Source organism: Anolis sagrei, chromosome 4, assembly GCF_037176765.1.
Source record: "Anolis sagrei isolate rAnoSag1 chromosome 4, rAnoSag1.mat, whole genome shotgun sequence".
Lineage (NCBI taxonomy): Eukaryota > Metazoa > Chordata > Lepidosauria > Squamata > Dactyloidae > Anolis > Anolis sagrei.
This window is the reverse complement of record NC_090024.1, coordinates 181,612,727-181,637,300: the sequence shown is the minus strand read 5'-3', so window position 1 is coordinate 181,637,300 and position 24,574 is coordinate 181,612,727. Positions and strand designations below refer to the sequence as shown.

General features: G+C 44.0%; 1 protein-coding gene across 3 annotated transcripts; it reads left to right on the top strand.

Moving 5' to 3' along the window:
- Window positions 1–11,475: 11,475 nt before the first annotated feature.
- On the top strand, window positions 11,476–24,262 carry ARTN (artemin). 3 transcript variants are annotated; one of them, XM_060773342.2, is made up of 6 exons: window positions 11,476–11,954; window positions 15,990–16,156; window positions 16,313–16,460; window positions 21,096–21,190; window positions 21,853–22,042; window positions 22,347–24,262. In XM_060773342.2, the coding sequence occupies exons 3-6, from the start codon at window positions 16,325–16,327 to the stop codon at window positions 22,766–22,768; spliced, it is 843 nt and encodes a 280-aa protein (XP_060629325.2). In that variant the 5' UTR covers window positions 11,476–11,954; window positions 15,990–16,156; window positions 16,313–16,324; the 3' UTR covers window positions 22,769–24,262. The 3 variants fall into 3 exon arrangements, with proteins under 3 accessions (XP_060629325.2, XP_067324022.1, XP_067324021.1); XM_067467921.1 differs by lacking the exons at window positions 11,476–11,954; window positions 15,990–16,156 and adding an exon at window positions 17,011–17,178 and having other exon boundaries at window positions 16,376–16,460; XM_067467920.1 differs by lacking the exons at window positions 11,476–11,954; window positions 15,990–16,156; window positions 16,313–16,460 and adding an exon at window positions 16,499–17,178.
- Window positions 24,263–24,574: the final 312 nt, after the last annotated feature.

Genomic DNA, 24,574 nt, shown 5'->3' with positions numbered 1-24,574 from the left:
GAACCATGTTTCAAGATTTAAAAGGTTGTCCCATTGAAGAGGAGGGAGGGGGAAAACGGACTTTCTGCTGCTCTAGAGACCAGGGCACAAAGGAGCAATGGTTTCAAATGGCAGGGAAAGAGATTGGACTGAAAAGATTTGGAAGAACTTCCTGGAAAGCAGCATAGACTGCCTGGGATTGTTGTGGAGTCTCTTTCTCTGGAGGCTTTTCTGCAGAGGCTATTTATTGGGAGTTCTTTGGTTGTGCTTTCTTGCATGGCAAGGGGTTGGACTGGGTGGCCCTAGGGGGTCTCTTCCAGCTCTAGGATTCTATATCCTAGAGTAGGCAATATGGTGTCTAATGGATACACTTTTTCTCTCCCGTCACCATCCCATCCTACCAAGGCCAAGCCTTTTGGGATCCAAATGTTTCCCATCTTTCTTTCACTTTCTGCCTTCGAAAGAGAAGAGGAAGGGTAGGAAAGGGCGGGGGGGGGGGGCTTAGGGAGAACCCCCACCCTGCAGGCCCGCCCACCCTGCTCCAGCCCCCATGCAACCCCCAAGTTAGAATGTTTGCCCATGCCTGCTCTAAAGGCACCAGAGATTGGTCTTGGAGGCTATCCAAGGTCATCCCTGGTTAGTACTTGAATCAGAGTCTGCTAGTGAATATCAGATGCTGTAGATTATATTTCACAGAAAGAGGTTTTCAAGCCCAACTCTGAATCTGCCTTGCCTAATAAAATCCCATGAAATTAACGGGATCGGCATTAAGTCGAAAGGTGACTTGAAGACAGATATATACGCACTATAATAGTATGTGAAAAAGGAGAGCTTTAACTATAAATTAGGTTAGGATTGGGTAGAATGACATTGTCTTAAGGTCTCTTTTTGCTTCTGTGCTCCTATTGTGAACCATACTGTGCCATTTCGTGGCCAAAAATGAAAACCAGGTTACTTCCAGGTCTGACTGCTATTTGGATTGGAGTGTGTTGAGAAGTTTTGAATGTGATAAATTGTTTTTGGAGTATAAAATGCTTCAAAAACAAAAACTGTAGGCTTGAGAATTTTGGAAGCTCCAAGACAGCCCTTAGGAATTTGCTGTGGTCTATGAATCACATGATTCTCACCTTTATAGAAGTTTTATATAGGGAGGCAGGAGGGAACCAATGCACAATTATTTATTTATTTATTTATTTATTTAGTGTACTTCTACCCCACCCTTCTCAACCCCCGAGGGGGGACTCAGGGTGGCTTACAAAAAGGCACAATTCGATGCCTGCACAATAATACAAATAAACGTGTAAAACAGCAATTAAAACAAGACAGTTAAAACAATATATATCACAGTCAATAAACCAATCTCAAGCTCAGGGTTCGCCAGCTCAGAGTCCATATTTCGTTCTACATTATCTATTCTTATCGGTCATCGTAGTCCTTTATTCATCTGCCAAATTGCCCAAACGCCTGGTCCCAAATCCATGTTTTTACTTTCCTTCTAAAGGAAAGGAGGGATGTCGCTGATCTAATCTCCCCGGGGAGAGAATTCCACAGGTGAGGGGCCACCGCCGAGAAAGCCCCGCTCCTCGTCCCCGCCAATCTCGCTTGTGATAGAGGCAGGGCCGAGAGCAGGGCCTCCCCAGAAGATCTTAAACTCCGAGGAGGGACGTGGAGGGAGATCCGTCGGACAGATACGCTGGGCCGGAACCGTATAGGGTTTTGTAGGTCAAAACCAGCACTTTGAATTGTGCTCGGAATTGGATCGGCAGCCAGTGGAGCTGACATAGCAGAGGGGTGGCATGCTCCCTGTATGATGCTCTGGTGAGTAATCTGGCTGCCTTCCACTGGACTAATTGAAGTTTCCGTACAGTCTTCAAAGGCAACCCCACGTAGAGTGCGTTGCAGTAATCTAATCAGGATGTAACAAGAGCGTGGACCACTGTGGCCAGATCCGACTGCCCAAGGTACAGGCGCAGCTGGCGCACAAGTTTTAATTGTGCAAAAGCTCTCCCAGCCACTGCCGAGACCTGGGGTTCCAGGCTCAGCGATGAGTCCAGGATCACTCCCAAGCTGTGAACCTGTGTCTTCAGGGGGAGTGTAACCCCATCTAACACAGGCTGTAACATTATGCCCTGTTCGGCCTTACGACTGACCAGTAGGATCTCTGTCTTGTCTGGATTCAATTTCAATTTGTTAGCTCTCATCCAGTCCGACACAGCAGCCAAGCACCGATTCAAGGTCTGGACAGCCTCCTTGGTGACAGGTGAGAAGGAGTGACAGATTTGGACATCATCTGCGTAGAGATAACATCTCATTCCGAAACTCGGAATGATCTCTTTTTTACTACAACTCTTTTTTACTACAGTTGACTGTGTTATGTGTAACAACCTGTTTCTAATTTCTGGGAAATCTGCAAATGGTCACAGAGGAAACCAATTTCTGTGCTATAGTGGTTTGAGCACTGAACTATTGCTCTGGAGACCACTCAGCCATGGAAACCCACAGGGTGACCTTGATCAAACCACACTTTCTCAGCCTCAAAAAACCTCAAGATAGGGTAGTTCTTGGTTTCCCATAAATCTGAAATGACTTGAAAGCAAGATGCAATATAAGAATTTAATAGAGTTTGCCTTTTTAAATAAAACTTTACATTCAATTGATGAATAGCTCTTTATTCCATCATTAAAGAAAAAAATCAAAATTCAAACAGCCACAAAGAGCAAACAAACAAGCAAACGAAACAGAAAAGGAAATCACAGAAGAAGTTAACATTATAACTATAAACCGTCTTGAATTCTTACTGTTCATTTCAGAGCCACAGCAAGGTTGTTTAGTAGTTATGCTCTGAGTTTTAGTCCAGCTTTTAAAGGAGCCATTAGATGTGTTGGACCTTATTCCCCAAATGAATTTCAACCCTTGAAAGGTATTACCACTTAACCCACAATCTCAAAGGGACACAGAGGCATTGTAGAAGCAGGATGCTTCTCAACACACTAATATTTGCATTGGAGTAGACAACAGATGTAAATCCAGCAGGCATCACATGTAAATTTGAAGGCAGGAAAATTTTAGGGAAAACCTCCCATGAATAACAGCAGCTGAGTAATAGAAGGGGAGAATACAGACATGTGCAAGGTGTGCTGAATGTTGTGAAAGAGATGGGCTGGATTTGAATAATCATTGTAGATCTTTATCAAATGCTATATGTTTATTCATAGAAGGAGTCAAGGCATGTCACAACTGCATGCTATGAACAGCACACAATTCATGCAAATCCTCCTTTATGCAATAGCCACCGTAGTAAGAAAATACAGAGTTGGCAGTGGGGGCTCTGTTATTGTTTGTTCCCTGCAGAATAACTTTGTTATGGTAAAGAGAACTCTACAGACTGCTGGACTTTGGAAAGATTAGCATTCACATAACTGCTTAACAAAAGCAAAATACAATGAGAAGGCATTTATACATTTGTTGAAGGATTTTTAAAAATGTTTTCAGGGTTTTCTCAATAGAAGAATCTTCAACCTGCAATACATTAACCACAGAAATGGGCTTCCATTTCCTAGGGTGGCCTCTTCTCCCCACCATCCTTCTCTTCCTATTACTTTATTTAATTTTGATAAATTCACATACGTACCCATTTTCAGTCACATATATTAATCTGTAGGATGGTTACATGGTTAAAAATTGAGAAAGGTAAAGGGATAAAAGAACTAAGGATAGGAAGACCACAACAAAAAATAAACATGCTCTGAACGTGTAGTAGGCGAGCAAAATCCTCCTCTTTCTACTCCTCATTTAGTGTGTATTTTAAGATAATGAAATTACACAGAAAGGTGATGAGGTCTGGTTATCATTCACACACTACGCCTTTTTCAATAGGGAATGTGACACTTGTGTTACCATGCTCTAAATGTCAGTGGCAATACCAATGAATATATAGAGAGAAGTCAGTTTTTCTGCACAACAACATATTGTGAATTAAAGGAAGCACATGCATATGCATAATGGCATAAGTTGTGGTGGACTGGAGCCCACTTTGTCAGATGCTTATGCTACCAGTATGTGTTGGTCTTAAAGCTGTTGGTGAGCTTTAACTATTTTTGGTGTAACAGACTACCAAGACTTTAAACGTTGTCACTTGGGTGCTAGGAAAACATTACACACTTCCAACATAAACACTGGATTGAGGAAAAGGATCTCTCTGTGTCTAAGTAAGAAAACCATTAATCTGTGTTTCTGTTTTTTGAAACCATGTGATTAAAGCAGAAGAGGAGAATATAAATCCATGCAATAGGCAATCATCAGAAGAAACCTTAATGGCTTTTCGCTATCCTATCAGTGTTCACTCACTATATTAGACAACAATAAATATGGTCATGTCCCTCTTGACAACAACGGATTTCACATTCTCATATGTTACTGCAAGCCCACCTCATTCTCCCAGCAGCTTCACACTTAATTGAAAAGAGGATGTCAGAAGTTACTCATCCTTATGTAATAAATTAGGATTGGAGAATAGCCCAGTTTTATAGGTTCATTCAATTAGATAATAGACCATAGGAACTTCACACAGAATATTGATTTTTAAAATCCCCCCAAATTCTTAAAAAGCAGTAATGGTTGTATGGTCCCTTTATAAAGTACAGAAAAACTCTGGAGCCCAAAGCCTATATACGTTGAGCATTGCATAAATATACATTGCCATAGTAATTCGAGATTCTGCAGTTGAGCAACTAGTTGTGCAAAGGATACCTTGAGCTCAACACTTTTGCAATGCTCAATTAGCTCCCAACTTCATGTAAGAAGGGAAAGCAGATGACATCTGTTCTCATGAATTATTGGCTGCACTAACGGCAAAAACATTCACAATCTCTGAGAAAGTAGAACTCCTAGCACTTCTTATAATAAAATAATGCCCCAACAGGGTTCTAGCCCATGGCTTCATTGACATACATTTTTGTATTATATACATATCTTTCTTTAAAGAACAGAGAGTTGGGAACCAATGAGAGAGGACCTTATAATAGTTCTTTTATGTGTTCAAATATGATTCAACAAGCAGGCAGCAGTGCTTGTGCATCCAGATGCCCATTTATATACAATGGGGTCATAAACTGTGTACCTTATATAAAATGGCGAACAACTCAAAGAAGTGCTGGAGGGCTTTTCCCCTAATATTTTCAACTCATGGTTGGTTGAATCTGTGGAGGTAATACAGGGGTCTGACTATTCTTAATTTACTTATCATAGTACATTAAAAATTGCAATTTCCAGCATTTGTTGACTGACCAGGTATTACAATTTCTATTTTCTGTAATAGAAACTGTCTATTTCACCTCAGTATATGTGGGGGTGACCTTACTAGAAAGAAGTATTTGATGAAAGATGGTGGTGGGACAGCATTTATATGGCCCTCTGTAACCAAAATCCTCTTTAGGGTGTGACGGCTGGATCAGGTCTAAGTCTTGCTTAGTCCAGCATTTTGTTTCTTCGGTACCTTATTAGGCTTCTCTGAAAAGCCCATAGATAAGGCATCAGAGCAATAGCTCCTTCCATTTATGGCATCCAGCAATTGGATATTGAAAAACGTACTGTTTCCGAGGTAAAACATAGAAGTCTAGATTAATAGACACTGGCATCCTTATCCTCCATGAATTTGCTTTTTAATTTGCTTGGAGGTTTTATTTGCCCTTTTAAAGAATTATGATTTAAATTTTGATTGTTTTTGATATCCAGTAGGAACAAGTTAATTATCAACTCTCACCCACCTAAACCTCTTCATTTCTGTCCTACCCCATCCTCCCTAGTAACCCAGCATACATAATCCTATGAGAATAGCTCCGGGAAGCTAGTCTAAAATCTACAGCTCACTCATCATTGTACACATACACACTCAGAAGAGACAATCACATCACAGACATTGGGGAAGGGGAGGAGGTAATAACACTCTAAGTGTGCCAATTTAACAATGCTTGGTGTGCTTAATGAATTTACATTAACATGAAAAGTACTCATTATAAGAAAGTTGACCATATAATGTTTGGCTTACCTCCTTCCTGCTGAATACTGATTTCTCTTTCATGCCAATCTTGGTGAGTTCCTCTGCCCACTATTTTGTATATGGGGTAGTAGTAGATTACCTGGTTTGCAAAATTATTAATTTGGTTATTAAGACTGCCTGTAGATCAACATTTTATGCCCATGGCCAATGCTCCATTGTAATAAGTTGTAGTCTTCGAGAAAGCTGTACACAGAAAAGTCTAATGCTGTTTCTAACACCAAATTGCTATATTTCATTACCTCCTGCTCAAAGGGGAAAATAATTAGAAGTAATCACAGTATGTATGTCAAAGTCTCCCAACGTACATCTCTAGCATCTGCCATGTTCCAATATGTTTAGCTAACAGAATTTGTCTGGCGTCTGGGATGCTTGGAAAATGAAACTACAATATCTTTCTTCAAGGTACAGTGCCTACATATGTACACAGGACACATCACAATTTATACAATAACTTCATTCTGATTCCTTTAAAAAAAGTTTGGCCTAATGTGGAATTTGCCTTTATCAAAGCAGTTGAGCACTGGGTTGACGTTTTCATTTAGCTGTCCACCACAAACCTTGGTCAATCTGTGCCAATTTTGACTCTGACATCATATAGATGAAGACTGGAATTCACTTGGGCAGTTTACAAAGCCATAACCACCATAGTTGCAAATGACTCCCAGCCTGGGCCTCTCCCAATCTGCATTTACTGGTCAGCAGCTACTGTGATTAATGGGGGTCTGTTTCACTGTTGATCGAGAAGCAGCTAAGTGGTGTTCCTTCTGCTTCCTGTGAGACATTTCTGATGAGACATGAAGAAGTTCTGTCACAATCCATACTCATGCCAAAACAAGGAGGAGTGAGAATGTCAATCAGCTGCTTCCAAATTGATGAAGGAACAGACCTTTGTCAATCACAGTAAGATCAATAAACTTTTACGTTCCTATTCATCCCTTGACTAGAAAATATATAGGGTTCATGAAAACAAATCATTTACAAATGTATACCTCTAGGATACAAATAACTTTTCACTTTTCATTTCAACCACACTAAAAATTTGGGTGTCATCAGCATATGTAATTACTTCATTACTAATGCTGATCTTCAGCTGACTTAACAATCAAATAAGAAATACTGGACTGAATACCCATCCTTTGAAGACCCAACTGTTTATACTTCTCTTTTATGAGAAGCTGGACATTTATTTCAGCTCTCTATTTTTTCTTTGACCTGTTGCCTGACCACAAAACTAACTAGATAATTGCTAAGTATGTTCAGAGGTCTTTAATAAACAAATTTATCATTTAAAAAACTCAAGTAAACAATATCAGCCCAGATCAAATCTCCACTGATGATAGTCTCAAATAGCTCTAGATAACACAGGACAAGCGTCTGCAAATATCATATTGACTATTTAAAAGTAGGACCTGTCCTTCCATATGCTTGATAAATTTACTTTTAAATAAAATCTTCCACCAATTTACATGGAATATCAGACTAAACTAGACTCTTTAAAAAAAACCAAACCAGTGATAAACACACATTCTGGTCTTTTAGTGCAAAGTCTGATCTTAGAGGCATGTTACATATTTTTGTCAAAAGATAGATATTATACCATCAAGATTTTTTAAAGTTATCAGATGGATGCTGGATGTGGTGATATGTTGGTTGTCAATTTGAACATCTTTTGTTTATGGTATTTCCCTATTCTCCGACACCCTTCCTGACAGTGTCTGTTCAGGTATGGGTCCCTACGTCCTATCTTCTGCTGTGAAAATGGATGTAACTATTCCTTCATCTTCTCATCAATCTCCTTTAGTATTATTTTAATTTAATTATCATGTAGTAATCCAATGGCCTGTCTACTCAATTTCCTATTTTTGGTTATGTTAGACTTAACATCATGAGACTACACCCTCAAAATACTTTCTTGCATCCTTTACTTCTTCTTTTTCACCATTCATGTCTTCTCCTCCTGCCTTCATTTGGGCAAGTCTTACAGCTTGTGAAGCAAGTTTCCATGACAGCACTTGTTAACCATGCACACCATATATACTCCAGGACTGGAGAAGAGCAGGCAAGCTAAAGTGACTTGGTGTTTTTGGTAATGTTGGATGATGAAAACAATGATGATGATAACGGCAACGATGTAAAGTTAGGAGAGATTTAGTATTCATGGAATGCACTGGATTTGTTCTTGCACAGAGGACAAGACTGTAATTGGAGTTTTGGCAGTAATGTTATGGTGAGAAGTGCTAAGTTTCCTTCAAAAGTGAAAGGGAAAATTGTTTACATCTGGAAAATATAGCATGTAGGAGGAAAGAAAAGAGTGGTACTTGTCACCAATGACATCACTAGCACTAACCCAAAAGTGCCTCTGGCATGCCAGAACCACATTCCATGCTTTACATGCTCCTGCAGTTGACATGCTGTCTGGGAGAGGAAGTACTTTTTACCAGCAATAAAAACAAAGAGCTATTTTGTGCTGAGAAAATGTTATTTCCCTATAAACAGAAGCAATAGTTCAAATGGTTGCCCAAAATGTGCGCAGACTGTGAATGGATGAACTCCTGTGCCAAAAGGATCTAGTATATTCCTGAAAATATTAAAAGACTGAGAAATTATTTAATTTAATGTTAAGACTATCATCTTTCCAGTCTAGGAAACAGCCATTTCCCTGAATTTATTCTGCAAGTGTTTCAGAATTTGTATTCTGCTAAAGAGGACAAATGTTCCTCTTCCCTCATCCTCAGAATCATCTTGTCCCTATAAACAATGCTTTAAGAAGATAACTTGCTTTTGAAGCTGTTTGTGTAGGTCAGGTGTCATCTCTTGCAATAATCCTCATTCTTTGCAGCAATGCCTCAGCCAACTCCAATCCTCTACTTCATCTGCAAATGAAAGATAACTCGGCTTTCGAAGAGGCATTGTTTGAAGTAGCAGCATTTCTGTCTTCGAGAGGTCAAGCTGGCTGATTGCACAGAATTGGTTCTGTTATCTTTATTGCCCACTTCATTTGATGGATTCAGGGCAGGAAACAATTGTCCAAACAGCGTGTAGTATAGGATGTTAATATAAATGTCTTAGAGTTACTGGAGCGAATGGAAGAGAAAGCGCAAGTACTGTAAATTGAACACTATACTTATGACAAAAGGAGCATCCAAGAAATCACTTCATCTGATTCAGTGAGGATGTCTGTGAAACTAACCTTAAAAACAATACGACAGAAGTTTCTAAATGGGGTACATGTAATGTTACAACTAGCGTAGCTCAAGCAATTCCAGGGTGTTTGTGTTAAGAGCAACACCTATTTTATTAATGCTAAGCATTAGTAACTTAAATGTCATCTGCATTTAATTTCACTACATACTGCCTCTTTATACTCCCCCCCCCCCACACACACACACACAATTAACCATCTATATAAATAAAAATGTAATGTTTGTTTGTGGGATTAGCATAACTGAAAAACCACTGGATGAATTGACACCAAATTTGGCCACAAGACACCTACTAACCCAAGGAGTGACCATCACTCAAAAAAAATGAGTTTGTCATTTGGGAGTTGTAGTTGCTGGGATTTATAGTTAACCTACAATCAAAGAGCATTCTGAACTCCACCAATGATGAAATTGAACCAAACGTGGCACACAGGACTCCCATGACCAACATTTTTAACGGCTCTTTTGAGATACAAGTACCATTTAGATCAGTTCTGCCCTGGGGTTTCAAAGTACTCAAAAAAGCTTTTAACACATTGCTGACCTTAACCAGACACTCATACAGACCAAGTCTCATCATGATTCAATATGAAACAGTCTGCTTAGACCAGAACACTACATAGCAGGTGCCATTTCTTCCTCACAGTATCCATCTTCAAACAACCAATTGACTAAGGGGTGCATAGTAGGCCCTTGATATCTGCTTTTCCAGGATGCCCCATGGATGCTCCAGGATCCCGTTATATACAATGCCATTGTAAAATGGCATTCATTTTATATAAAATGATAAAATCAAGTATTGCTTTTTGCTTGTTTTCTTTTTTAATATTACAAGATGTGGATGGTTGAACCCATGGATACAAAAACTATGGATATGAAGGGCTGACTGCATATGTTACTTGGATACTTGCCTGAGAAATAAAACATTTGTACTTGCCATCACTGCTGTTACTTCATTGATTCCTTCTATGGAACACTAGGAGCCAGCAACACAGGAATATATGGTTTGTACACAACCTGGAACATAAGTTATATATCTTTTGAAGGGCTCTTTCAGACACTGCATTATAAAGTCTGCAGTCTTTACTTGGAAGTATCATTTTCATCTTACTCTTTCATTTCAGGATAAATGATAGTAAAATTGAACTAAAACTGACTAAAAACATGGTAACCATTTTTTTAAAAAAAATTAATATAAAAAGCTCAATTAAATAACATGGACGATTGGTCAGCTTATGCATAACTGTCTCTGTGACTGATTCCCTTGACTTTTGCTATTTTCCACCAGTAATAGCAATAGCAATAGTTGTTATTATTTTTTAAATAATTCAAGTATTTACTAGAGGAAAACGAATGTGGAGATAGTCTTGTGTACAAATTTATAATCTACGAAACATGAGACGATAGAAAAGACAGTGCAAATGGAAAATGGAAACAAGGGAGATGAAGAGACAAAATAATAATAAAAACAGTAGAAATTACTTTTGAATAACTATGCAGGAAATTAACCCTATTATAAGATATGAATAAAACAATAAACATTCTCCGGTAAGTTGAAGAGACAAGCCTGCACTTGTGACCAAAAGTTCATCAAATTAGCAATTCTCTGCTATGAAAATGTCAAAGTAATGCCTTGGTGCCTTTTCAGTTACACATAAATACAATTATGGACCTTATCACACTAGAGGATGAATCCACTTTAAACCCGGTTTCTGCCTCCTGCAGTATTCTGGGGTTTGTAGTTTAGGGAGGAGCCTTTAACAACCTCACTAAACTACAAAGCCCAGACTTCTGCAGGAAGCAGATACCGGATTTAAAGTGTGACGAAGAGGTATGTCTGGTTGTAGTACTGGGAAAGCAAGAACATAATGCTCCCTACTCAAAGCTAACACAGTAGGTTGACGCCTCTCTAGATCCTGTCTGAGATTGAGATTCCTTGCAGCTACTAAATTTTAGCATGAAACCTTAATGCTGGTTCTTTGCAGCACAATCCCATGGGTCCAGCAATGAATTGGGCTGTTTTAGCCAGTGGTTTATGGGAGCTCTAAGTCTCTACATGGTAAGTGTAAGCAAGGGAGGAGTGGCTACACTTTTAACAAAATGGACCTGTCATACAGGATAATCCTAATGGGTTTAAGCGAATGTGCTCAGGGGTAAGATCCTATGTGACTAAGAGTAAATAATGCTTGCCCTATATATAGCTGGCCCAAGGCGGAGGGATGGGTGGGGAGGCATATCCCCAGGCCCGTTTGCAGGAGTCCAGCACTGGAAACCACTAATGAGTGTCCAGTTCCTCTCCAGCGCAAAGAATTCTTATATAAGCCCGAGGAGATTGAGTTGGCTATTTGTCAAGTGATGCCAGTTTAGATCCTGTGCCAAGAGCAGCACCCCATTTGGCTCATTCCATTGGAAGAGCTAATTAGAGGCAAGGGAGAGCAGCTGAGGGCAAGCGCAGCCAGCAAGAAACAGAGCAAAGGGGCTTATGTGCAGCAGCAGGCCAAGAAGGGGAGGGGATTCCAGAACTGGATGGACACCAGTGCCCTTGGGAGCTGCCTGGTGCTGGGGAATACGGAAAGACACAGGGGAGACCTCCCCTTGTGAGACCTCCTCCGTGGGGGGAAAGGCTGCCCCACTGTGGTCCAGGTGGCTTCTGCTGAGCCACAGCAGCTCCTCATCTGCAATTGGGAGAAGCACAGTGGAACGGAGGGCTGGAGGTAAGAACTGGGCCAGGTGCCCACAAGGAGATTAGTGTGGCATACCCTCCGTGGCTATGTGGGCGTTAGCTAATCCATAATCCCCTGAGTGTGGGGAGGGGGGTTCACAGGGCATGTGGGGAAATCAGGTGGCAATTGTTCTCTCAGCCCCAATTCAGGATGAAAAGTGCTGTAGCTCAATGGGAGAGCACACATTTTACATTCGAAGGGTTTCAAGTTGAATCCCCAGTATCTGCAAGTAGCAGTGAATTCATAATGCTGCTGATAGTCAGTGTAGACTAGGGTTGGTACCAAGTGTTCTTTCTACCCTGCCCCCCAACCTATGGAGGGGTGAAAATTGATTCCCATACTTGCCAAAGTTGCTCATCCCTAGTATAGTTGGTATCAAGCTACGTAGATTAGTGATCTGACTTTTAAGACTGTAAGAAGATAGTGTAGACAGCTAAGGTAAGTGGACATGTATGTTACATTCTTCTGGTAATATGGAGTATACAATAAACCCTACAAATTCACCAGGGTCAGGGGGACAGGGCTCCCACAAAAGTGGAAAGACTGCAAATACAAAGCTGCTTTTTGCTTTTTTAAAATTTAAGAAAACACCTAAGCGAACGGTCCTCCAGTACAACTCTATGGTCAATATCTGACAGAGGTTGATCACTGGATTGCATTCAAGAACCTCGAGATTCCTAGAGAGGACACTTCAATCAAACCCACACATAATCAAATCGGCAAAAGCTAAACGTCCACAAATGGAGAAGGCTGATTGCACTTGCTCCACTGGCTCTGGTTGGTGCAAGGAAATAATTACACCCTTTTTTACAATGCACACTGGCCTCTCTTCACCTAACGACTGTGCTCTAACACCCACAATTCCTCAACATCATCTCCAAAAAGACTTGGAACTAGGAACTGGAATCACTTTATCAGGCAAGAATGAAAGTGGGAACAGCCTATTGTACTACAGCCTACAGCTGTGGTTCTCAACCTGTGGGTCCCCAGGTATTTTGGTCTTCAACTCCCAGAAATCCTAACAGCTGCTAAACTGACTGGGATTTCTGAGACTTGTAGGCCAAAACACCTGGGGACCCACTGGTTGAGAACAACTGGCCTATAGGGTCGGAACATGGATCAGGGCAGGCATGTAGCCAGGGGGGGGGGCTCGGGGGGCTTCAGCCCCCCCCCCCCGAAATTTTCATGGTGGTTCGCGAAAAGGCCTTATTGGTGCATTATTTAAACTGTTATGTTTATTCATATCATGATCTGATCACCATACTCAATATACCCCATATGCATGGGGGTATTGGGGTAATGATACAAAAGGTTGCTAGGGTAGACCCTCTTTCACTCAGACTCAGCCCCCCCCCGAAACTCAGCCCCCCCGAAACCCCCCCTGAAAAAAAATTCAGCCCCCCCCCCCCCCCCGAAACGAAATCCTGGCTACGGGCCTGGTCCTGGGGGTGGGGAGGCAGGTCATATAAAGAAGTTCAGAAGGGCAACAGAGCGCTATTCTTTGTGTTTTAAGAGATTTGAAAATGTTACTTGTTGGATTTACAATTGGCCATGCTGCCTGGGCTATTCTGGGCATTGTATGACCCAAAATAACTTTACCAAGTTCTGGTTATTACCAACAAAAAGCAGTTACGCTACTTAAAAGATTTGAAGAAAGGCAAGAGCAGTCACAAATCTATTGCATTATAAACCTTTGGTAGTAGTCTCAAGGGAAGTGACCAGGCATGTAGCCAGGGGGGGGGGGGCTCGGGGGGCTTCAGCCCCCCCCCCCCCCTGAAATTCTCATGGTGGTTTGCGAAAAGGCCTTACTGGTGCATTATTTAAACTGTTACGTTTATTAATATCATGATTTGATCACCATTCTCAATATATCCCATATGTATGGGGGTATTGGGGTAATGATACAAAAGGTTTGCTAGGCTAGACCCTCTTTCACTCAGACTCAGCCCCCCCCCCCGAAACTCAGCCCCCCCCCCCCGAAACCCCCCCTGAAAATTTTTTAGCCCCCCCCCGAAATGAAATCCTGGCTACGGGCCTGGATCAGGGGTTGGGTCTACTGTGGCAGCACCATAGGAAGGTCCATGGGGGCTGCTTGCTGTCATGGTGCAATAGCTTTTAGAGGTTTGGGCATCATTGGGCAAATGGAGGTGCCCAGAGTAAGGAAATGAGTAAAAGCCATCTCTAGTTCTGTGCCACCCAAGCAGCAAGTACAGGTGAGCAGTTAATAGGTGAATGGAATCCTGAGATTTGCAGTTTTGGGCACTTGCAATGTGTGACATCTTCTTTCCAATGCTGCAGTGGAGTAACCCAAGAGAGGATGTCCTAAAATTAGGAATGTGACAGAGAATATCTAGTCTGTCGTTCCAATCCTGTAAAAGTGGTTGTTACATGGACAATAATCCCGACCTCAACATTTGTATGCTTTTTCCTATTATTGCTCTTCATCAGTTTGTTCCTCTCCATCAAATCCTACTCTTGTTATTGTGATGTGGAGCAACCCTGAGTTTTCAGGGTTATGCCAACTGTGTGTTACCACCTGGCAATTTCCACCAGGATGATTATATGTTTTGTTCAACTTGAGACAGGAGCTGTGTGCTTGTGTTCAGAATACCAGCCTAGCCAAATGCTGAGAGAGTTGCCACCAGAAGAATGGCTACCAGGCATCTTTCAGCACAAAGTGATTATAGCTTCATGATTCCACTTCAAGTGTCCTGGCAACATTCAATGGAATCCTGGGATTTGCAGTTTTGGGAGGGGCACTTAAAGTTCTCAGCCAGCAAACCCTAGTGACTCAATGAAGTACAGGCCTAAGGAATCCATCAGATGTGGTGACACTTAAAGTAGAATAGACCATAGTACCAAAATTACTGTGTGAAAGAACCCTAGTAGTACATCAAAACTAAGCATAGAATTGTTGCCATCAACATTGATGGTCAGAGAATATCAACATTGACATAATCTCAGATCTTCAGAGTGTTCACAGCATCTCTGTGGTTCAGCATTCTCCAAACTGGTATCCTCCAGATGTGTTGACCCACAACTTGTACCACTCCCAATGGCCATCCATGAAGAGAGTTGTGACCCTAACACATCTGAAGCACACCAGCTTTGAAAAGACTCTCTCCACTCCCTCTGATGCCATCTACACTAACCACTTAATCCAGTTTCAACTCAGTATTGAAGAAAAGGGTTTTGCTGTGCAGATGATTACACTGGAAATCCTAAAACTGGTTTGAGGCACTCCCACAGTTCCTAACAGCCTACCGGAAACTTAAAAGCTTCCTTCTTGGGAAGCTTTTAAGCAGAGGCTGGATGTCCATCTGTCGGGGGTGCTCTGAATACGATTTTCCTGCTTCTTAGCAGGGGGTTGGACTGGATGGCCCACGAGGTCTCTTCCAACTATGATTCTCAACCCCAAGCAACTGGAGGGCCCAAGTTTGCCCATGCAATACTGAACACTGAATGCAGCTCGAAGCTAACTTCAAATTGCGGCAGCACAAGAGCGGGCAGAAGAAAGCCCTCATCAAGCGCTCTGCGGCTAGTGCCCGGGCCTCAAACTGGTTCCAGGATTTCCCTATAGACTCATCTGCATTGTAAAGACCGGGTTTGGAACTGCGCGAAAGGCTTAGCGCGGAGAGAGCGCGGACAGGTAGCCCAGCCCTTGATCCCACCTGGTGGGGCTCCGCGGACTGAGGTGGGCGCCTGCGAGGGGAGTGGGTGGGGGTCACACCGGGGATGCTGCCGCCCCTCCGGTGCCTCCCTCCCCCCTCCCTCCCGCGCCTCCGCCCCGCCCCTCCCGGGGATCAGGTGACGGCGGCGGCGGCTGGAACCCGACACCGCCAGAGTGCTCTCGCCAGGCGCGGCCATGGAGCCGGCTCTCGCCTCCCGTCCGAGGGCCTTGGGCTGCGCGCCCCCGGGGCTCCTGCCCGCCAGTCCGGCCCCGCGTGGATGGGCTTCCCTGCATCGGCCCCGCGGGCAGCGCGCCCCCCTCCGCCGCTGCCGCTCTCACCGCTTCTCCGCCCGCAGGGGGAGGCCTGGACCCGGGGGCGCCTGCCGGCCATGTGAACCACGGGGAAGGGTCCCGGCAGGGAAGGGCCATGGCCCCCGGGGGCGGCGGATGAGACGCGGAGGAGCTGCTGCTGCTGCTGCTGCTACTGCTGCTGCTGCTGCCCAGGAGGCGCCACCGCCGAGAGGTAAGGGCAGCGGCGGGTCTTCCTTGGGGAAAGGCGGAGGTGGGGAGGGAGCGGGCTTCCTAGGCGGGAGGCCAGACCCGCACGAGAAGAAGGGACGTCGGGACGGCGCTTCTTCCCCGTGGGGGGGTCCCGGCTGACCGTGTCTCTCTGGCGCAGGGAGCGGACCCGATGCCCAGGCAGGAGGGCCGGCACCCGAGGGCAGAGGGAGGCGCTTCCCGGCCCGTTTCCTCGGAGCATGGTCCCCGCAGAGGAGCCTCCAACGCGCCCAGCCAGAGGCGCCCCTTCGGCCCAGACGGCGCCCACGGTGAGTGAGAGAGTGAGAGAGCGACGGGCCGGCGAAGGAGGCTCGCGCGGGGCTTTGGGACGGAGGTGCGGGATGGGGCTTCGTGGAGGGAGCCGCGAGTGGATTCAGAGCCAGGCCTCCCGTCCAAATGGTCCCGGCAGAGGCGAGATGAGATGGGCACCGTGGTGCCAAGATCGGAGGGAGGTGCTGGGGACTGTAAAGCCCTCGAAGGTTCCCGGAGGCTCCGTAGTGTGAGCTCCTCTCCGCTTTTTCCCTTCACTCATCCGGATTTGTGTAAGGGAAAGCGACGGGGACTGTTGTGTCCCAAAGGTCTCAAGGCGGGCTTCTTTTCTTTCGCCCCAAAAGCGAGAGAGCTGGCCCGGGCTCCTCTCCACTTCTCCAGCCACTCGTCCGGATTTGATTAACTGAGAGGGATGGGGACTGTGGTGCGATTAACTGAGAGAGGAAGGCTGGTTGTGATGCGGATAACTCAGAGAGAGATGGAGACTGAGGCCTGGAAAGGACTCCAGATAGTCCTGTCTCAAGGTGGGCTTCTTTCCCTTCTCACCAGTGAGGTCGTCCAAACTTCTCTGGCCACTCATCTGGATTTATTAACGGAGAGAGATGGGGATTGTGGTGCAGATAACAGAGAGAGAGAATGGGGACTATGGAGCAAGTAACTGAGAGAGAGAGCTGGAAACCGTGGTGTGAAGAAGGCTTCAGATAGTCCTGTCTCAAGGTGGGCTTCTTTCCCTTCCCTGCTCACTAGTGAGGTGGTCTAAGCTTCTCTCTGCTTCTCTGGCCACTCATCTGGATTTATTAATGGAGAGAGATGGGGATTGTGGCGCAGATAACTGGGAGAGAGAATGGGGACTATGGAGTAAGTGTGTGTGAGAGGGACCTGGAAACCCTGGTGTGAAAAGGGCTCCAGAAAGTCCATCTCAGGGCTTCTCTTTTCCCAATTGCAAGAGAACTGTTTCAAGCTTCTCTCCACTTCTCCAAACTCTGTGGTGCTTTCATCCCAGGCCTATCAGGCAAAGACTCACTGCTTGTTCCAGGACAACTTCCAGACATGGCTCAAAAAGGAGAGATCCAAATCCAAACAGTTCTTGACAGCCTCTTAATGTACCAAACTTTAGAGGCTGCTTTTCTGGTGCATCACTTTCCTACTTAGCAAAAAGCATAACTTATCACAGGAGGACTTCCTTCAGAACAAATATGCCTAGGATTGCTGTGGAAATTGTCTCTCTGGACCATTCATCCTTAGTGGTGCCTGTTCTGGGTTGACACTTGATGGCTCCCTAGCAGATCACTCCTGCTCAAGCAGAGTTTTGGTTGCCGCCCAGGGCAACAGTGGCATCAGGTTGCAAATCCTGCCTTAGAGAGTTTGCTCACTGAGCCTGGTAGCTCTTGTGTGGGGTAATTTAGGTTCTGCTTGTAGACAAAACAGGCATGCTACATTGTTCCACCAGAAGATGGGTGTTCAAGACCACCATCCAAAATGCACAGGTTACCTTGTGTTTCTAGCCACCAGGCTTCTGCTACAGGTGAGCAGGATGTGCTGTGTGTTGGCTGCTTGCCAGTTTTGAGGAATGCTTTCTTTGTAACTACTCTTTTGTTTTGGAAAATAAATATCAGGCAAACTTCCTGCAAAAATTCCTGCAGCTCTGCAACAGGTTGCCTTAGAGTCTCCCTTTCGACATGTGATGATAGTTTAAGTCACCCTTAAGGGGAGATGCCCTCCTTCTGTCCCCATGTATTTTCATCCCAGAGGTATGCTTGCAATTGCTCAAAGCACCAGCATCCTTGCAGTCTCTTGAAAATAGCTCCATAGTCTTCTCTTAGAACGCCTTGAATCGAGACTGCAGCTCCTCCTTAAAGTAAAGGTAAAGGTTTCCCCTTGATATTAAGTCTAGTCGTGTCTGACTCTGGGGGGTGGTGCTCATCTCCATTTCTAAGCCGTAGAGCCATCATTGTTCGTAGATGCCTCCTAGGTCATGTGGTCAGCATGACTGCATGGAGCGGCGTTACCTTCCCGCCGGAGCACTTCCTATTGATCTACTCACATTGCATTTTTTCAAACTGCTAGGTTGGCAGAAGCTGGGCCTAAAAACAGGAGCTCACCCTACTCCCTGGATTTGAACTGTCAACCTTCTGGTCAGCAAGTTCTGCAGCTGGTGACACAGCCCCTGCTGTGTCACCAGGGGCTCCTCCTTAGTATTCACTATTTTGTGTTTATCAAATCACCTTTGATAAAAACAAGAATGGTGGTCACTGCTCCATGCTTGCCTGTTTCACTCTCACAAACCGTGTCTCAAACAACCCTCCCTGATATGGGGATATGGCACAAACAGCCCCTCAGTGATGAAATTAAACTACTACTGGGTAATACAAAATTAGAATTACGTACCATTTCCCAGTTATGCAAGCATGCAATCAAATCTTCTGCAATGACCCTAATAGTCCTTCATAACCATGGTCCTTCATATGCTTTTCTTATTTAGTATTAACCAATGAGTCTACCTATCCATTCCAAATCGTATGCTTATGGGTGACCTTTTTTTGGAGGGGCGGTGACTGAAGCAGCGTTTCTTGCTCTTATGTAGTGATGCTAGTAGAGATCCAGTTCTCCAGAGTTTCCACTGAGGCAGATTAGTCTAATTATGGCCAATTGGCTTATGTATAACAGTCAGTGGTGTCATGGCTTTCCCACTCAAAGGTCTTGGGAAAAGTGAAATATTTCTTTGTCTGAAGCTTCTAGAATAGTTGCTGAAAGCTGATTATTCCCAGAAGATTTACAATCAATTGGTTATTACTTTGTGCTGGTTTGCATGATATGGAAGCATAATTCGATGGTGTCTCAGTTTTTATATGGCTGAGAACTCTGCCATGCTTTCGCTAGCTGGCAGAACATGAAAGCAAACAGTAGTCTTCATTTTGGCATTCATCTGTGTCCCTTGGGATGTTTCTGGCCCAGCTTGAAAACCTGGAAGAAGTTAGAAAATTATCTATTCTGTTGCAGAAGCAGGTCACCTGGTTTTCCTGCCAAATGCTACATTCTCTTGGGGTAACCTGTTAAGGCACTCATGCTGGTGGTGGGCATGACAGAAGCCCACTCCTCTCTCTTTATTTTCTTATTTTTCTCTGTTGCACATACTCCTCACCTAAGGATCTTCTAAGGATGAAAAATATCCCTCCTGCTGAGACCTGACTTGCAGTTGGTTTTTGAAATTAGACAAAGGCCCACATGCAGCACTAAGGCCACCAATTGCCCACTCCTATTCTACATGTTGAAGCTTGGAAGATGGTAGGACAGAGAAGGACATCCTAGAGCATTTAAGGTCATGAAATGTTTCTTCTGTTTCTGCAAGAAGCTTACCATTTTCACAACTAGCTTTGAAGGCATTCTGTTGTACCTCTAAACCACTTTAGATTCCTTGATATCAAAGTCTGGAGAATCGGGATCTCTCTTCCAGCCCCTAAGATAGAGCAAGGGGTCTCCTTTCTTCTTATCCCTTGCGTGTGGTCAGTTTAAGAAGCAGAAAAAAATCTTGTCCTGTGTTGCCACCTTGTGGGATCCAGTAAAACTGCACCTTTTTGGAAGCTGAAGAAAAGAGTCCAGATGTTTCTTCACCATGAGGAAAATTAACCTGGTCAAATTCCAGTCTCTAGCACTGGGGTGATGTGGGCAACCTTCACCAGGCACAAAAAAAAGATATGTTGTAGAGCACTGTCTTCTGTTGTCTCTGTCTTGGTCACTGGGAAACTGTTCCATGGGATTCCAGGTCAGAAGGCAGAATGTAAATGAAGGGACCAAAGATGATGGGTATGTATATCTGTATCTGTCTAGTTATAGATCCTTAGAGTACAGGAGGTCCCTGTTCAGAAATAAAATTCAGCAAAACTACATCAGAAGGAGACAAAATGTTCTGTGAAAAAGAAAGCTGACGAGATCACCCAAATCATGGTAGCTGCACACCCAGAGAGAAAGAGCCAGTACTTTGTAGTGGTTTCAGCACTGGACTACGTCTCTAGATTTGAATCCCCATGCAGCCATGGAAACCCACTGGCCTTGGGCAAGTTAGTCTCTCACACCGGAGAAAGGCAAAGGCAAACTCCTCTGAACAAATCTTTTAAAGAAAACTCTATGATAAGGTCAACCTTAGGGGTGTCATAAATGAGCAACAATTTAAAGGCATTACGGCTAAAGCAACAATAACAACAACCATCACAGAGGGACCCCATGGGTAAACAACTCATTTGTATTCTTTTTCTTTACCTATGAAAACCCTTACAAATTTGCCAAAGTCCTTGTATATGTACCACTTTTAAGTGTTCGCTGCTTGGGATTATTTTTTCTCAAGCTAGATCTTATCACAGTTGGAGTTAGTCAGGAAGCCCTACTGTGCTTGGCATGGCCATTGGCTGAGGAATCCTGGGAGTTGCCCAAAAGTTTCCAAGCTCTGAGGTTCCTATGCAACTGGCATTGGTTGCTTTTATATAGTTGGAGATAATCTTGCAAGACAGGAAGGAATTATCAAGTGATGCAAAGATGGGGAAGGTTGACAACTTACTTAGGAAGTTGTAGAAGCAGAAATTAGGTTACTCCACCAGAGAAGCGGGCTCTAGTTCCTGAACTGTGTCTTTGTGTTGCAGGTAGGATGGAGTGGAGAGTGGAGGAGCCAAGGTACAGATCAGCCAGATCTCTCTCTGCCTACAGGAGCTGGCCTGCTCAACAAGTACGATACAAGGTGAGTTCATTTTTCTGGACAGTTGACTTGCCATGAAAGCACTAGCTATAGAGACCATGGGCAGCTGCAGAGCCCCCTGCTTCAGAGACGTTTCTGTCCTCTTCCAAAGTATGACAGAATGGGTCCTTTCTTTTTTACATCATTCTCCTTTGGTCTGATATTTTATTTCTGTGTAGACCAGTTTATGCTTTCCTGGGATCCGAATCTCACAGAACCATTCATTGCAGACAGCATTTTTTTTTTACACATGATGAATTCAAATGTGTTGATTTTACTGTATATGTATATAGCTGTCAAACTTTGACAGGGCTTGGAAATATTAATTCTGAATACTAGTACCCCCAGAATCCTACAGCTGTCATGGACACTAGTTATGATAGTTTGGAGATTCTACAAATTGCATTTCCTTGTTCTGCTTCTCATGGTACTTATGATGAGACAAACTCTTTTTTTTCATTTTTATATATAACAAAATGCATATGGTTGCATTTTCCAACACAGAAGAGATGACCATGAGAAAATCTGTAAAGTGGTCCTGAAACACTTGCATTTTGCATCATCACTTTACTGCTATCATTTATTTCTAAGATTGCCCCCTAAATGTCTCTGTGCCTTACTGCTTTGACCATACTTACTGGAATGGGCCATTTTCTTTTCCCTAGGAGCCTGGACTGTGGAGCACACTCACTCTGCTGTCACTGTTTGCTGGAACCATCATGGCAACTCCACAGACTTGGCATCATAACCAGACATTGGGAGCAATCTCTGAAGGCATGGGCATTGCCAGCCCTGCCCCCATGGAGGAAAAGGACAGGGAAGCCCTATCCCTGGGTGCATGGAGCAACTGGCATGGTAGGAACTTAGAATGTCCTGATTGGTTGAGACCTACACTTCTTCTATTGGGATTCCCAGTCAAAATTTCTAGCTTACTTTTCTTCATGTGTTCTACTTTGATATTTCACTTCTGTAATTTACCACACTTATTAGAGTTAGACAGCTAGTAATTTGGGGAGCAGATGAAATGGGCATAGTGTGGGCTGAGGGAGCAGCTATATACTTAATTCATGTATCATGTCCCTTTATTGTCTCATGGAGCCTAGCAGTCTCCCTGTGCCTTTCTTTTCTCTTGTGACTCACCTTTTTCTATCTCCTTTAGGAGAAAACGTGACTATACAAGGGTCCAGTGCCTCAGAATTGTTCAGGGCAGAACGTTCCCCAGCGGGTGCAACCAAAACCAGGAAAGGATCCAGAAAAACTGGGAGTGGGAGCCGCAGCCGCAACTGCCGCCTGCACAACCTGAGGTTGAAGGTCCGGGATCTGGGACTCGGCTTTGAGTCAGACGAGATTGTGAAGTTCAAGTACTGCAGTGGGTCCTGCCATCGAGACCGCACAAACTATGACCTCACGTTGAGTAACCTGCTGCGGCACGGTCACATCAAGCCTGGGTCTCATGAACGCCCCTCCTCCCATCCATGCTGTCGACCCACCAAGTATGAGGACTTCTCCTTCATGGATGTACGCAATGCCTGGAAGACAGTGAGCCAAGTCTCAGCTGCAGAATGTGGTTGTGTGGGCTGAGGTGCACCATCTGCCGGAGCTCACAGAGTCACTGAAGTGACTGGTGTTTATGCTCCCATCGCAGGCCTGCCAAGAGTCCTACATGTCTGTGGTTCTTGGGATGAGGAGATGCACAGTCTGGAGTGCGGCTTGCTGGGCCAAAAGGAAGCAGCAGGTGAACAATAATTTGGAAGGGAGCACAGTATTCTTGGCTCAATGGGTCTAAGCCTTACAGGCATACATGTTGGACATCTTTACAGTGTCCTCTTCATGCCTGCGACAGGATGGTGAAACTAAGCTCAGCCAAACCAGTGAAATCAGCAACGAGTGTCACTCTGGAAGGATCTTTCTTGTCAACAGTGTTGTGAATTTACTCACACATCAAGTCTCCTCCTTCAGTAGAGAACCATCACTGGAATTGGCCAAACCTCATTCAAAGGATGAGTGGGCAGGGAGGTCAACACAAAGAACTATGGTGCTAATGAGTAGCTCCTTAAGTGCCCCCTCCTTATCACTAGCCCTTCTTTAGCCAGTTTAAAGAAATAGGCTGCTTGTTAGGGTCACTCAGCTGCATCAGCTGCAAAGCACATGTAATCACTTTTTCTCCATCTCTGTAACCTCCATTTCCTCTAGGAGCCTGGTGTAGCTCCATTGATGATGTAGTTGAGCATAAAGGCCAGTTCTGCAACCCTCAGTAGAAGCTTCAGGTCAGCTTACAGCTGTTCTTCTATACCTCCTCTGGGTTCTGGAGACTCAAGTGATTGCTACTGTCATCCATCCTGTGCTAGGATAGCCAGCTTATTGTTTGAGAACTGAATGGCATACTTTCCTGGTTTTGTTCTGGGTTTTTCTTCCTTCTTAAAGTTTTTGATCTAGTTGGGGAGCTTTTTATCATGAGAACAAGCTTGCAGCAGGTGGAATATAGAACACGGGCAATGTGGAGCTGATCAGAAAGCACAGCTGTTGAAGTCTCTGATTCTACAGAACAGTCAAATCATATGCAGCTAGAGAAAGGGCTTCTCTGATAAATCTATGATGGTGTTAACTTTCGAATTTGCAACATTCCCTGCTACACCAGCTATAGCTTGGAGTTTGGCCGCTGCACATTTGTCAGGCTAGCTCTGGAAGCAGCAAGAGTCCCTGACATTTCTTGGGCTGCCATCTCTTGATACCAGCAGGGCAGCCCATCCACTCTAGAACTGACACTTTCTGAACAAAGTTATTTATTCTCTTAAGTTATTTATTTATTTGTTTGCACCCCACTCATCTCTGGTGGCACCTATTTATAATGCTGAGAACCAAGACTGGGGTAACATTTAAAGCAGATGCTTTGCCCCAGCCTGCAGCCAGCAGCTCTGTGTCCTTTCCCCCCACTCGATCTAAGTAAAGGCATTTCCCATTCCTCCTTTCCTGGTTTTGTATTCTCTACTCTTTATTTGCATTTGGATAAACTCTATTTTTGTACAGCAGCAACTTCTTGTAGCAATAAAGCCTGCTGAGGCAGTGCAAAATTGATTTTGTGTATATGATCATGCTGATGTGTGAGAAAACAACTATGGCCAGTTTAATTCATAACTATAGGCCTTGCATCAAAATGTGAATCAAATGCAGGTTCAGGGCATGCATTGGAGTATTTTGTGTTGTTTTATTCACACTGTTTTTCATGCAGTTTCTTTAACAATGCTTTACACGTTTCCAGTAATGAGCCAAGATTAAATGGGCAGCTATTACCACATTACTCAAAAGTAATGTTGTTGTGCATCCAGGGGTGAAGTAGTGAGGTATTTTGGTTAGGAGACATAATCTGTCAGTTTTGTCAGGCTCCCA